This window comes from Hemiscyllium ocellatum, chromosome 10 (genome assembly GCF_020745735.1).
Source record: "Hemiscyllium ocellatum isolate sHemOce1 chromosome 10, sHemOce1.pat.X.cur, whole genome shotgun sequence".
NCBI classification, from domain to species: Eukaryota; Metazoa; Chordata; class Chondrichthyes; order Orectolobiformes; family Hemiscylliidae; genus Hemiscyllium; species Hemiscyllium ocellatum.
In genome coordinates, this window is record NC_083410.1 from 94,288,897 (window position 1) to 94,305,243 (window position 16,347).

The following is a 16,347-nucleotide window of genomic DNA, read 5'->3' on the forward strand; positions in this document are numbered from 1 at the left end:
TAACCATTTCTGCACAGCATGGCCAAATAATGGAGTGAGTTACTACAACGTGTTCAGTGAGTCTTCCACTTACACTGTGAAGGAGTATTTTGCTAAGGCTAGGTGCAATATATAGATTGATAACAATGTTTTGTTTCGCCTGTTGGCGAGGTGATGATGACATACTGGTAATATCACTGGATTAATAATTCAAAGCCCCAGTCCGATGCCTGAGCGTGAGTTGAAATGCCACCATGACAGTTGATGGAATTTCCATTTGATTAACCCCTTACCTGGCAAAGACGAGTTAACTTGTCTTCACCCAATTTGTCTTTTTTCAGAGTGCAACGAGTAAACTCTTTCAAAACATGTAATTTCAAAAACGGCCACAGACCTTTATACGTCAATTCTCGGCATTTCTGGGCCCTTCTCAGCTAGAAATGAATATACTCAGTGACTCATACATCTGGTAGCTGTGTCTCTTCCGCCTCAGGCATTGCAAGAAGTGTCGACGCACCACTTTTGGGCACACACTGTCATTCGTTTTTTTCTGTTTGTTTTTACAAATTACGCCCAGATGTCGAGCTCAGAAGATGACAATGAGTATGAACCTTCTATTAGAAGCTTGGATGCATCAAATGAGAGTGCAAGCATTAAAAATACTGTAAAAAAAGCAATAAAAAAATTCATCTGAAAATGAAACGTTGTCTCCAAAAGCAGTCGCCGGGGAAGGGGTTAATGTATCTGGATTGAAAATTGGTTTCATACTGACCATGCGCTATCAGTTATCCTAAAAACCCATCTGATTTACTGGTGCCCTTTATTGAAAGAAATCTGCTGTCAGCTACGTGTCTCCAGCACTAGAATAATGTGGTTCATTTTTAAGCACCTGTTAAAGTAGCCTTGCAAGTTGTTCAGTTCAAGGGCAATAGATACTGGGTAAGAAATGCTGGACCATGTCAGTGACGTCCATATAGAGTCATAGAGATGTACAGCATGGAAACAGACCTATCAGTCCAACACTTCCATGCTGATCAGATATCCTAAATCAATCTAGTCCCGTTTGCCAGCATTTGGCACATATCCCTCCGAAACTCTTACTATTCATATATCCATCCAGTTGCCTTTAAAATCAAAGAATGCCTTCAGTGTGGAAACAGGCCATTGGGCCCAACAAGTCCACACTGACCCTTTGAAGAATAACCCATCGGGACCCATTTCCTTACTACTCTACATTTACCCCTGACTATGCCCGTAACCTACACATCCCTGAACACTATAGGCAATTTAGCTTCGCCAATTCACCTAACCTCATTTTGACTGTGGGAGGAAACTGGAGCACCTGGAGGAAATCTGTGCTGACGCTGAGAGAATGTGCAAGTACCACACACAGTTGCCAGAAGCTGGAATCGACCGTGAGTCCTTAGCACTGAGACAGCAGTGTTAGACACCGTGCTGCCCCTTGTAATTGTACCAGCCTCCACCACTTCCAGAGGCAGCTTATTCCTTATACGCACCAGTGTGAAAAAGTTGCCCATTAGGTCCCTTTTAAATCTTAAACCTGTGCCTTCTAGTTTTGGACTCCTCCACCCCAGTCAAAAGACCTTTCTTTTTTTCTCTATCAATGCTCCTCATGATTTTATAAACCTCTAAGGTCACCCTCAGCCTCTGACTCCAGGGAAAACAGGCCCAGCCTATTCAGAGTCTCCCTATACTTCAAATCCTCCAACCCTGGAAATATTCTTGTATATCTTTTCTGAACCTTTTCAGGTTTAACGTCCTTCCCAGAGCAGCGAGACTAGAATTGCACATAATAATGCAAAAGTGGCTTAACCAAGAACCTTAGCGTTTAGTGTATAAGATTTGCCATTGCAAAATGTAGCACCTCATATTTATGTAAATTAAATTACATCTGCCATTCCTCGGCTCATTGGCCGAGGATCTGATCTATGAAACAGTTTTTTATAAATTGAGTATTCTGCTGAAGGAAGTCATCAACATTTGTGCCACATCACTATTATTATGATCCCAGTTGATTGTAATCCTGGACAGATCAGAGCCCAGAATGAAACTTGGCTTGACAGATCATGTGTGCTATTTGTGCAGTTTGATTACCAGGGTGCTCAGTCACTGAACATATTCACTCGAGGTTGCCTATGTACTTTTTTTTTAGCAAAACCACGTAAGATTATTACACAGAAGAGAAAAAGCTATGTGACAATTTTGAAAGATCTCATCTTAGACCATATTAAAGAAAAGTTCAACCCTTTTTTTCTAAGCAATATCTTGTACAGACACTTGACCCCAGTGAAATATCAATCCTATTATAATTCTTTGGTTTCTTCACTATCTGACGAGATGGCAAGCACTTTCTTTTAGACTTTTTGTGCCTTCGCCAGATGTGATTCAACTTATTCCTATCTCTCCCCAAGATTTACAGACACTAGTGAGCTGTCTGTACATTAAGAAAAGTGCTGTTGATGTGAGCAGCTAAACAGTTTAAGACAGCTTTTCAGTTCTGGGAACCTTGAAGTGGCTTTCTAAATCCTGGAGCTCACAGCTGAAGTTAACCTTCTGCTGATATGACTCTTAAAAGTTTAACTTTATAAACACTTAACATTTAACATTTCACTATTTCGACTTAAGTTGCATGCTTTTTTGGGATAATTGGTTTTAACTTTTTCACATGCTGCTCAAAGATTGCCTTTCTGTCCTTTGTAAAATAAAAGGGTTATATTCACAGAAATAAGACCAAATATCCATTTACTTTAGAATCCAAATTCCTAAATATTAATGCACTCTTTCATGGTGATCTGGACAAGCTATTATTTTTTGAATATATATTCATTTAGTTTACCAACTTGGCAAGTAATTAAGGTTATAGAATGTTATCCTTTATTATTGAGAAGGATTGGAAATAAAAATAATATTAAGCTTCTGTTATACAGGGCATTGAGATTGGATCTCAAATACTTAGTGTAGTTTTGACCAAAGGAAGGATGTATATGTGTTAGAGACTTATTTTCATACTTGGGAATGAGCAGATTTCTTAGGAACGGTTGGACAGACTACGCTTGCTTCCATTGAAATTTAGAAGAGTCGAGTGACTTAATTGAAATGTGTAAGATCATGGAAATCTTAAACATGGATATGAAAAAAAGTCCTATTTTGGCTGAGTCCAGAGTTGTTTTAAAATTAGGAGTCACCTTTTTATTGTATACAGCAGAAATATTTTGAAGATTGAACCTCTGATGACAGTAGAAGTGGTACCAGTAAATGCAACAATATATTGATTACTTTGATTAATCAGAATCTTAAGGTTACTGGGGGAGATAACAATGTGGAATTCAAAACATAAACCAATTGATCACAATCTTTTTGAATGGCAGAGCAGACTTGAGTGGCCAGATGTCATAGTGTACTCCTAATTCACATGTTCATGTATGTTTAAGTTCAGTTTTAATGACATGTCCAACACTCACTAATATTTTCATGTTTTGGTGGAATGATGAGCCCTAACCACCTATCTTTGCATGTTTCTGATACATTGATATTTGTTCTATCTTTGAATCTTCAATCATGCATATAGATTTCTTTTCACACCTTTTAGCATGTTCCATCTGTGCTCCATTCATTTTTGAGAAGGAGCTGTCTAAAGTGCCTCTCCTCTTCATTCGGTTAAGAAATTGACTTATGGGTTCTTCACAACAGACTGGCAAACATAACCTTCACTTCAGTATTCAGGTTGGGTCTGTACAGCTCCACATACATCTAATAAAGCTAATCTCGTAGTAATGTAAATGCAGCCTTACAAGCTCAATGCAGACACAGAGTGCAGAAAAACTGTTCTCTAGGATAGTGCCTAGCCCAGTTATATCATGGTTTCCTATGTATAATGCAAATTTGTAAATTGACCAAACAGCTGTTGCTTTTGGATCTATGAAAAGTGCCTCATGTTTCCCTGAACAATTCTGACTGTACTCGTAGCTACGTTGTCTTAAGTTGGTTCTTTGCTAATCAGGGTTACTAGTTATTTACAGATGCCAGAAGCAACATATATTCAAGTGTAAGGACTCTTACTTTGTGAATGAGAATGTAGAGTCCTAATTTCATGTTTGCCCTGCTTAATATTATTTCCATTTAATTTTTATTCTTTGGGCCTGTTTTTTCACTTTCCATTACAATTCTTTGGTAACACATGCAAATGGTACTAAATGTTCATTACATTGCACATGAATGCCTTGTACTGCAGTGCTTACATCCCAGACACTGGACATATAAATTCTGATTATGGGCAAGGGACACCAAATTGTCCACCAACTCCTCCTGGGCCTCTTACTCCCCAGTTTAGAGTCATAGAGACGCACAGCACCAAAACAGACCCTTCAGTCCAGCTTGTCCATGCCGACTAGATATCCCAACCCAATCTAGTCCCACCTGCCAGCACCCAGCCCATATCCCTACAACCCCTTCCTGTTCATATACCCATTCAGGTGGCTTTTAAATGTTGCAGTTGTATTAGCCCTCCACTACTACCTCTGGCAGCTCATTCCATACACGTACCACCCTCTGTGTGAAAAGGTTGCCCCTTAGGTCTCTCTTTTTTAATATCTTTCCCCTCTCACCGAAAACCTATGCCCACTAGTCCTGGACTCCCCCACCACAGTGGTGGTCAAAATAGACTTTTGACTATTTACCCTATCCATGCCCCTCATGATTTTATAAGCCTCTGTAAGGTCACCCCTCAGCCTCCGACCCTCCAAGGAAAATAGCCCTAGCCTGTTCAACCTCTCCCTATAGCTCAAATCCTCCAACCCTGGCAACAGTTTGTTCTTTTAGTATCCAGATCTGGTTTTTCCTTTGGTTCTGACTTTGCTCCTGGGTCCTTGCCTTCCTCCTGAATTCATACTGAAATCCTGGACTCCAACTAATAACAGATGTTTGTCTGTATAAAGTTAAAAATCTCACAACACCAGGTTATAATCCAACAGGTTTAATTGAAAGCACACTAGCTTTCGGAGCGACGCTCCTTCATCAGGTGATAGTGGAGGGCTCAATCGTGACAGAATTTATAGCAAAAATTCGCAGTGTGATGTAACTGAAATTATACATTGAAAAAATTGATTGTCTGTTAAGCCTTTCATCTGTTAGAATTAAGTGATAGGTTTTGAGATTTACACATGAAAGAAGTGAAACTTTTTTTTAAAGTTGCATTCTCGGGTTAGCTGTTAACAATGGTGATAGCTAGACAATATGTTGAAGATGTTAGTCCCCTTGTTCTCTGTCTATGACCTGATGTTTAGATTGATTCTAATCTAAAAAGTGAGATGAGTTTTACACAAATTCATGCAGTTTTTGAGCTCAGAGTTCTACATGAATGCATGCAGTTTTTGAGCAAAGTGCAATGTAACTCTGCAAGTACAAATTCACCCCATAAAATGTGTGCATGTGGGTCTTTGTCTGTCTGTGTGTGTGTCTGTCTGTCTGTCTGTGGTGGGGGTTGAGAGTGTGAGAAAGTGTGTGTGTGTGTAGTGAGTGCAGAGTGTCTTAAGTCTGTGAGGGGGTGCATGTGTGGGAGTGTGTGTATCTATAAGGGTGTGTGTGTGGGTGTCTGTGTGTACCTGTGTCCGTGTGTATGTGAGCGAGTGTGTGTGTGTGTGTGGTGCAGTGGTGATCACCTGTAATGTGACATGAACCCAAGGTCCCGGTTGAGGCCCTCCCTATCGGTACTGAACTTAGCTATCAGCCTCTGCTCAGCCACTTTCCTCTGCTGCCTGTCCTGAAGCCCACCTTGTCTGAGTAGGTAGCTCTGGGAGTCCAGCTGCATTAACCACCTTCTGCCACTAGATGGAGCCTGCCTAATCCATAATACTATTATATAACATAAATTATTTTTTATATTTTTAAATTTTGTTTTTTGATTTACCAATATAAAGACTTAACCATTTAATATATAGGTGGCAATGTATTTCAACTTGGAGGATGAAGGTATAATATTTCATTTTCTTTTCTTTTCTAAAGAAGGCTGTACAGAACCAAACTGTCTAGTTTTAACATTGATTTCTATTGTTATCACAGATTCACTTAGTCTTTTCACTTAGTCATGATTGTTGGAAATGCATCTCAAGTTGTAAGTGTAATTCAAAAAGCACACTTGTCTTGAATATGCAGGATGCCCTCACTTACAATTGTTTTGAATTGTCTGAAAGCATGGGGGTCTGTAGTTCCTATTTGCTTTCTTCGTAGTAACAACTTGGTCAATCAAGATTAACTTGACCTTTTTACGCACTCTTTCTCCTGTGCTATTGTTGTGATCATTAAAACTTTGGGATTCTCACGTCTGTCTTGAGTGTAAGGTGGAAAGATTCAGCAACATGACTCTTTTAGAGATTGTGATGAAGACTCCTGATATGTTAATATTACTTCAATATTTGGGTACTTAGATGGACACAACCATGAATAAATTTGATTTGTATTTCTGTATTGTATGATAAGGCAAAGACATGGATTTGGTTTAGGTTTTACATTCTGAGTGTGCTTTTGGGTTGTCTGGAAATTTGATTGTATGAATTTAAATAAGACTTTAAAAATACCTTAAGGTAGATAGTTCATTGCTTTAAAACATAAGGGTAGAGGGGGAGGGGGGAAATTGGGCTGTTGCTGAGCAGCAATATGTGTTATGACAATGTTTCCCCTTAATGATAAAGAACAAAATTGCATAGACACTAGCTTTGGCTCAACCACAAACTTGTTTATTAAAATAAACCACCTGATATCCTCATAAATACCTCTAAAGTAGTTTAAAATATCAACACCTTGATTGCTTTTAATAAGTTAAAACCCTCCACAATTATATATTTGTAAGGGTCTTGTTTCCTCATTACTGCATGGTCCACCTTTCTGTTTGTATTGAGAGGGTTGGCATTTATTTCATCGTACTACTAAAATTGGTTTTTGGGATTTTTTTAATGTTCTATAACTTTTCTAATTGAAGGGTATTCTGATTCCACAAATGCAAGGAAAGAGAAAACAGTTCTTTACGTCATTAAAAACTGAATTATTCAGAAGGTCAATTCCCTGAGACAAGCAGGTCATTCGGAGAGAAAAGGGCCTATATTATCAGCAGTGCAGTTTTGCAGGCTGTAAAACAGCTATGGCTGAAGAATAGAAGTCCTAAGCAGCTTAGGAGTTAGTGAAAGATAAGTTCCAGAAGCAGTGGGTTTTAAATATAACTTCCCAAAGTGGTGTTGGGGTCAGGTCCCAAGCTGAAATTTTAGTGCCCAGCTCTGATGTAGCAAACAATGTCATTTGGCTCCGACCAGGTTGTAACAGCTGTGCTGCAGCTCTAACTGGCCTTTGTGGTTATGGTCCCCTAAACTGTTCTCACTGAAGAGTTGTGACACTTTGAAAGCCTCAATATGGGGTCAGAATGGGAACCGTTTGCAAAGCACTTCAAGTTTTCAGAGAGGAAAATGTCTTAAGACTGTTGAATGCATGTATTTAAAGAACATGCAAAAGAACAAGTCCATTGTATTAGAACTTTATTTAAAGGTTTAAGTGACGTCAATGAAAGAAGATTGCATCGAGTGAATACAAAAGTTTGCCAGAAAGAAACCAATTATAGCTGTGACCACTGAGCAAGCAATTTTCAAATGGAAACAGGCTGACCTCGAAGGTTAGAGCATCTGTAAGGTGTTGAGGGTTAAGAAGTTGAAACTTTATTTCTGGCGTTTGTAATAAGACCATTTCAGAGTTTTTACACAAAGTAAAATAGTTTGTTTTTTATCCTTTTTGTGTGTAATAAATTGTTCTTTTGTTAAAGTATATTGACAACTGCTTGTGAGTATGTTTAGTGACTGAACTCTACACCAAACAAATTGCTCATATAAAACTTCTAGTCTATCCAGCTGTATTTCTCGGAAATCTGACTCATCCAGCCATCAGCTGGGAACATAATATTCTCTACAACCAAGCAGCTACAGAATTGTGCTTTGGCAGCTGGAGGTATGATCCCCAGTGGAGCACTTAAATTCAGAAGGGAGGCATCATATTTCATGTGAGCAAATGGTTTAATTTGAAGTTGATTGATGTGTTATGTCAATCATTGGCATGTATCTGTGACCCAGAATTTCCTGAAAATTGTGCCACAGTATTGTTACATTATGGGCTTAGTGCAAAAATTTCTGAAAAGACCAATCTCTATTTTGTGCTAACTGTCATACCACACCATAGTTGTTTGTGCTGTGTTCACTGAAAACATGCCATCGCCTTTAGAACTTGCTGTTTATATGATGTAGGTATTCAGACCTCATCACTGATCACTAATATATAACTCAAATTATACCATTTTCTTAAGAGTTGTGATGAATTTCTTTGAAAAGAGGTTAATCCTTCAAGTCTAACTCTGCTTTGGGAAATGAGAGCCCATTAAAACTCTGCAAGCCACTCCTCCATTCAAGCTGTCAATGGTCAGTAATGTACTGGAATGGAATTACCTTAATTGTCAAATATAGGAATGCTGGGGGATGTCATATTTTTGCATAGGTTAGTTATGGGCATTGGATTTGAGTTGAAAGGATATCAGAAACAAAGTTTGAGTTGTGAGTTATCATATTTCATTTGAGTTTAAATAAGATTATAAATTATAATAGATAATGCTCAAAAATTGGTCACTGCATTGCAAAGGGAAAACAAATTCCCATTGCCCTCAGCAGTTAAGATGGATTTCAAATCAAATTTCACTGTTCATGTAATAGTTTAATTGTGTTAGGTAACCGATATAAATCCAAGCTAGTCACATGGCTTCCAATGCCAGCCTCTTGAGTTTTCTGTTACCTTTAATTTCCTTTTCCAGTAATTAACTGTACATTGTGTGCTGATAACATTCGAGCTTTGGGTTAGATGCATCCAATCTATTTCCATGTTTATTGATCAAAATGGAATGAGTTTAGATAAATTAATAAATGTTTTTGCATTTCCTTAGTGCAGCATCTGTTTTCAGGGATATCAATTGAGATGTAATCTATGTATCATTTGACATTTTTTTTTTAAAGGCTTGAAGTGAATTTATCTCCAGTAAACAATGTTTTGCCAACATTTGCATTTCTATATGTTGTAACACTGCTCAACTTGTATGTGCAAAATGTAATCGAACTGATTTATTTACTGTAAAATATTTTTGTAGTATTGATTTTGAAAAGTTATTAGTGTTGTCATTGCTGAAAAGGCCAGCATTTATTACTATGCTTTCAGAAGGTTTGATACAGCTGTTTGATCATCACAGAGAAATTAGTTAACTATGTTGGCGTGTGACTGGAATAACATATATACAAGTACAAGTAAAAATGCCAAGTTTATATCCTTATGGGGATGTGTGAACTCATTGAACTTTACTTCAATTCAACAGCATTAAAATCTCTCTTGCTGCCAGTTTTTTATTTAACTACAGGTTTTGAGAACTCAATTTAAATTCTGAAACTGGTTTCTCTGTTCCTTAGATTATTAGTCCAAGCTAGAACGCCTCATGCATGCTTGCAGCGCAAAACTTAATGGTAGAACATGTTGTCTCAAGACAGTCAAAAAGAAAATAGCTGCAAGGACATCTTGAAGGTTTCACTTAAGAATCAAAGTAGATATCAAAACTCCTGAGAGACTTGCTGTACTGTCATGTCAATTGACATGTGACCTATGCACCATCTGACAATATTTTTCAAAAGGTTTTAAATTAATTTATCTCCAGTAAACAATATTTTAACAAATAAGAAATGTGCATCCCCTTTTCAAAACAAGCTCCTATTAGAGGTAGTAAAAATAAGAGGTGGAAATCTCCAAGGCAGTATTGCTTCCAAAGCATTCATCTGTGGTATCCTGCTATTTACACAAGAATATTAATACCGACCTTGGCATCATCCATATGCCCAGTGGAACACTGCTGAAAATGTGTTGCTGGTTAAAGCACAGCAGGTTAGGCAGCATTCAAGGAACAGGAAATTCGACGTTTCTGGCCAGAGCCCTTCATCAGGAAACTGATTCCTGATGAAGGGCTCTGGCCCGAAACGTCGAATTTCCTGTTCCTTGGATGCTGCCTAACCTGCTGTGCTTTAACCAGCAACACATTTTCAGCTCTGATCTCCAGCATTAACAGACCTCGCTTTTTACCCAGTGGAACACTGTCAAGCATCCCACATCATAAATATGGCCATCTGCCCCTCAAATCAAGTAGTGTTCAGGCTTTTGGATTATTAGGCCGGAAGCATAGCCAATGTTGCACCCGAGATGTAGATTGATCAAGGGCTAACTTTTCACATTTAACAAAAAAGAATCACCTTTTGAATTACTGAATTGTTTCTTTGAAATTAAAAAAAAAAGTTCAAATAATTCATTCACTGCTTGCATTGCCCTCTCTGGTACAGTACTACAGAGTAGTCTTTATGCAATTTTTACGTAGAAACCAAATTTGCCATTAGATTGTTTGAAAATGTAGCTGAACCAGAAAGGGCCTCAAATACAAAAGCAAAGACTGTGAAGGTTGGAAATCTGAAACAAACACTGCTGAGAAATTCGCCAGGTTTGAAAGCATCCATGCAGATAGAAACATTTTGAGTTTGGTATGTCTGTTCAGAGCTAAAGTTCAGACCTGCTGTGGGGTTTCTCCAGCATTCCCTTAAGTTCTAAACCCCAGTTGACACTGAAATGACCTCCATTCAGTAATATGATAGGATTTCTTCATTTGGCATTTTAACCTGACCAGAACACACACAGCTCAACTAGCAATGGCACTTGGGTGTGGTCAGGTTCAGATGTGTGAACCATCTCACCCACACATTGACCCATCAGCTTGAGAGGAAAACAAGAATATTGGGGAGCAAATTCAAACTTTCCTGTTTAGTTATTGTGATTTGAAGGTGGTTTCTTTTCATGGAATGGTCATTGGATTTAATTTACAAGTGGTGTAAGACAGTAATTATGCTCAGTGCTATTTGTGCAACCTTTAAAGGCATCTTATTAATCAAATATATTTTATCTTCTCTAGAATTAGAAGTACTCCATTAAAACAAGGGGCAGGCTATCAAGCTGAAGTGGTAATTCAATTGGTTTGGGTTAATGGCGAACCTCCACAGCAGATCAGCAGCCTGGCAGTGAATTCATCGTATGGACTGTGAGTACCTGTCTTTCTGTTACTATATCTCTTGATCATCTATGTGCAATAAGCTGCATGGTACTTTCCTTCTGTAGATTAAAATTTAGTGTTATATTATTGCTGAAAATGCTTCCTGCTTTGGGTCCATTAGATCTCAAGTTAACTTTTGTTTCAAATCAACTTTTCTGTTTCTGAATGAGGTGAGACTAGGACTAGGTACTAATCTGTTCCTTCCCAATACTCTGAATCCCTGCCAGAGACTGTAGCGACCATATTGGCCAAGTTCATCTGGATGTTCTCACTGTAGTTATCACCCACCTTTTCTTATACTGTGCTCTTTCTGACCCTGTGTCTATATTTTCAAAGCCCTCTTAATTTTCCTCTACTTGCTTGATGTATGTTGGTCCTGTAAATCACATGCAATGGCTTCCCTTCCTACCTTTTATGCCATTGCTTTTGAAGTCCTGGGAATCTATCAGTGACCCCTTCCTCTTTCTCACTTGCAGCAACTTCATCCAAAAACAATCCATCATATTTTGCATATTCTGAGATAACATCCAACTTGATCTCACTAGTACATTTCATCCCTTCCGCTGCCTCTAATTTGTTCCAGCTTACCTGACTTATTAAGCAAGAGGGTGAAATGTTAATGTACTAACCGAGAATTCAGGTGAGGGTACAGTCAGATCAGCCATAATCTTATTGAAAGGCTGGAGCTGAATAGCTTACCCTTTCAAATTTGCATATTTGTGTGACAAGGATTACGTGGGCTCCACTTACAGCACTGAAGCCATTGTCTTCAATGCCCACCCCTATCTCAGTTCCATAGCTTCGAGCTCCATCCTTCTAGGTGATCACTTTGAAGCTGAGCCTAATAGTTGGTAATCTATCTGACCCGGAGGTCAGCATTTGGCCCCATTGACCGTGCTACCAGTGATGCCTGTTTTCATCTCACTGACATTGCCTATGTTTTTTATTTGTTCCTGGGCTCTGTGTGTTGCTGATAAGGCCAGCATTTGTTGCCTAGCTTACTTCCTCTTCAGAAAATGTTAGTAAATGAGCCATAGCAGCCCATTTGGTGTAGGTTCATGCAATTGACTTGGGAGTGCAGGATAAGAATGAAACTTGCAGGAGGTGGTATTTCTCTGTTCCCCTTCTAGGTGATGGAAATGATCAAGAGGTGATGTTTAAGGAGCTTTCATGAGCACACCTTGCAGATGTGCTTACTGCTGTCTCTGCATCAGATGGAGTGAGTTAATATTTAAGATGATGGATGGGTGGCTGAGGAGGTGGTCTGTTTTGTTCTGGATGCTGTCCAGCTTCCTGAGTGGTAAGCCATACTCACCCAGGCCATTGAAGAGTATTTCAACGTGTTCCTGATGTGTGCCAAGTAGGTTGTGCTCAGGCTTTGGAATGTGGGAACAAGAGGTGAGTTACATTCCTAAGAATTCAAAGCTCAGGCATGTGTTTTCAGTTATAATATTTGTATAACTAGTTCAATTCAATATCTGAGCATAGGTAACTTCCCAGAATGTAGATGCTGAGGTTTCAATGAGGTTAATGTGGTTAAACCTCAAGGGGAGATGTTTGAATTCTAATTTTAGAGATGGGTATTGCCTGTCACTTGTGTGGCTTGAATTAACTTCTTGAATCTGAGTGTGTAACACCAAGGGTAGTCATATACTGTTAATCAATGAGATTATGACTGATCTGTGATGTAATTCTAACTGGCAATGTATCTCACTGTTTCACATGCCCTCCCTCTCCTCTTCTGGTTCTTGCCCCCTTACTCCTTCACTCCCTGTCTCCCTCACCCATTCCTCCTTTAAGACTCTTCTCAAAATCTACCTTTGGACCAAGTTTGGGCTCAGTTTCCCTTTCTGATGGGCGTATTGACCCAGTTGCTGTGCTCCAGAAACCCAGGGCATCTGTGTAAAGTCCAAAGCAAATTTCCCAAATGTATGCTATTGACATTCATAACAGATAATCAACTCATCCAAATTCCTATTTAAACTAGGGATGAATAACTTTTTCATAGCTTTCCATTGATTTCAATTTTTCTAGATTTCTTTTGTGTTTTTGATGAAATACTGTATTGCTGTGTAGGACTCTCACTTACCAGCTCTGATTCACCTTTTACTTTCTGTCCAAGGCTGTAATCAGTTGTGATCCTGGTAAAATTCAGCATTGGTTAGCAAATTACTGTTCAGTGCATTCAGTTGGCACAATCGAGTACACTTTTCCATCATTTTTGCTAATGTTGAAGGTAGGAGATGGACTGGTGATTGGCCAGATTGGATTTGTGCTAGTTTTTTGTGGGTGACGTGCATCTGGACAAAATTGTCTACTTTATCAAATGGTGCTAGGAGCTAGTTCTGGAGCACCAATTTTCAGGATGGCAATCGTTATGTTATTGATGCCTGTAATACTACTTGTTTCCAGTCCTCTCAGCCAATTTTTGAGATCATGTGAGTGAGATATTTTGGCTGAAGACTGATTTTTCTGATGGTGGGGACCTGAGGAAAAGGCTGAATTATCAACTTCCCACAGGTGACTGAAGGAACCTTTGCCTGGATATGGCCAGAGTGCAGGACATGGATCCAATCCATTTTTTGTGGCATCACTTGTGCACTAACTACTTCAGCTTGGCACCTACATTTCTTTAAGGATGCCTGATTCTAAAGATGGCATGTTGTTCTGCACTCCTTCTGAAGCACAAATGGTCTGGTGGTGATCAAACAAGGGGTATATGTTAGAATATATTCAGTTGTTTTTAGCCAACTGTCTGTTAGTTGCAGATGTACGTTCACTTGAAACGCTGGATTTTCAAGGAAGGAAGCAGGTTTTGAGTGTTTAGGATTTTCTAGTACACAGAAGATATTGTATTAATAATGCATTTTTCTTTTTAGTTTGGTGTTTGGAAACTGTAATGGCATTGCAATGGTTGATTACATTCAGAAAACTGTACTACTAAATCTGGGTACGATTGAACTATATGGATCAAATGATCCTTATCAGAGGCAACCAAAGTCCCCACGCAAAACACGACAAACTTCAGGAGGTAAGCACTGCTTTTTTACTTGTATATCATCTGCTAGAGCTAAGGTAAACATGATGTGCTCAGTAGTCTTAGGCACAATCTTCATAAGAAACCTGTGTGTAGAAACTTTAATTAGGCAGAGTCCCAATACAGGGAACTGATCATCTAGACTCGAGCATTGTAAAACAGCATGAAATGCTGAGCCACAATCGTCACTGCTATGAATGAAAGGTTTTATTTAAAGGGCGCATTACCATCAGGCTGAGTTCGTAGAATGTCTGCTTTTCATTAATTGCTGGGATAAAATAGTATTTGGTTTTGCAAGCTGTTGAATAATATCTCTCAATTTCTTATTAAAGACGCTTACTAAAATTGAAACAAATAGTTCTGTGTAAGGAAATGGGCAGTGTGAACTTATTCATTGGCTGTTAGGAGATAAGTGAGATGTCCCAGGATTGTAGCTGGGTTGCTAAGATTCTGGTAGTCAGACTTTGATCTACAAGCAATTAAAAATTGAGAGAGGTGGATGCATATAAACAAAGTGGAGTTAAGGTCTCAATTACATTACTGTGATTGTATCATACATTAGGTCTCAGAGGGCAGATTGACAATTCCTGTTGTGATTTCTTACATTATTTCTAATCTGCACATGAATTGGAATTAGAAAGTGTGGCATCCCTTTGTGCTATATTATTTCTATGATACCAAGCAAATAGTTAAATTCTAATGTTAAGGAAAAGCAGTAAAATTATGAAAAAATTCGTACTGATGTATGAGAATTTGATTATTGCACAAATCAGTGGCTGATGTAATTCAATGTAAAAATGCAAATATATCTACAAGGAGCCAGAACAGAGATTTTGAGGTCAACGACCTTGCAATCTGTATAATTCGAAAGAAACAGCTAATGATGAAACACGATTGATGTGTAACTGCACATAGTTTAACATTTATAATTGCTGTAAAGGAGGAATGAATGCAGTGACTAAAACATTGAACTGTATAATTGGGTTAACTAATATAAAGAAGATATATGGTGTAAAGACTGGGACATCCTGTTTACAGACGTGTTGAGTACTGAGTTTACATTGCGTCAACAAGAGAAAATCATCTCAATTTTTATTTAAATATGAAGAGTATAAGCACAGGTACAACTAAAAACATTACAGGTTGTTCTTCAAAACGCGCACTTTATTAATGTGTATTTGCTATAACACGATTGACAAATTGGGGACACCGTTTCTAAAGCGCAAACTTTAAAACGTATGTTATTTATAGAAGTGATTCCAGCTCCATTAGTTTAAATGCTGCTGCTACAGCATGATTTTCTTATACACAGGAATGCACAACAACAGAACTACCATGTTTTAGCAGAACTGACTATTTTACAGATTAAATTTTAATTTACTAAACAATATAAAGGTAACAGGACAACTGCATGAATGTGGATGCCTAAATGATCTAAGGTAAAACTGTCAGCAGCTTGATGAATTCCAACTCAGAATTATGATCTAAATGCAGAGTTGCAGACACTGCGATGCATTAGGTTGGTATGACTGAGTGTGAGTCGGTATAGGAATCCAGAAAGTAGATGTGGAGGAGCCTTAACTCTTGCAATTGTCTAACAGGAAGGAGGAATTGCAGCCTGTAACTGGATTTGATGATCTATGTCCCAAACTGCTGAAAGCAGTACTAATAAGAGACGGTGAATGCATTGGTATTCTGTAGACTTTAAAGTGGTTTTTCTACAGATTGGAAAATAGCATATATAAACATACTTCAGCAAGGAGAAAGAGATAAAATGTGGAATTTACAGGTTGGGTGGCCTTATCAATAGTAGGAAATATGTTAGAATCTATTACGAAGATGTGAAAACTGAACATTTAGAAAATCATAGTAAGATTGGGCAAGGTCAACTTGGATTTCTGAAAGGGAAATCCTGTTTGACCAACCTGTTGGAGTTTATTTGGGAGGGTATGTATCTTGCAGAATACAAAAGAGGTAAACCAGTCATTGTAGTGTTGAATTAGTATGTGTGGATAAGGTCTCAAGCGGGAAGTTAATAAGGCAATGGGATTGGGAAGAATAATATACTGGCATGTGTTGATAGTGAAGGGACAGAAAACCGTTGAAATCAACAGAGCATTCTCAGGTTGGCTGGCTGTAGCTTGTGGGTACTGCACATTTA

The 16,347-nt window shown here is 38.5% G+C and overlaps 1 protein-coding gene across 7 annotated transcripts in view; it reads left to right on the forward strand.

Annotated features, from left to right (window-relative positions):
• The window catches only part of stxbp5a (syntaxin binding protein 5a (tomosyn)), a 231,444-nt gene that overhangs the window by 137,588 nt on the left and 77,509 nt on the right, over window positions 1-16,347 (forward strand). For all 7 annotated transcript variants that reach the window (XM_060831736.1, XM_060831737.1, XM_060831741.1 and 4 more), the window contains exons 17-18: window positions 11,012-11,137; window positions 14,029-14,180. In XM_060831736.1, coding sequence (XP_060687719.1) covers window positions 11,012-11,137; window positions 14,029-14,180 — 278 coding nt within the window. The remainder of the gene's footprint in view (window positions 1-11,011; window positions 11,138-14,028; window positions 14,181-16,347) is intronic.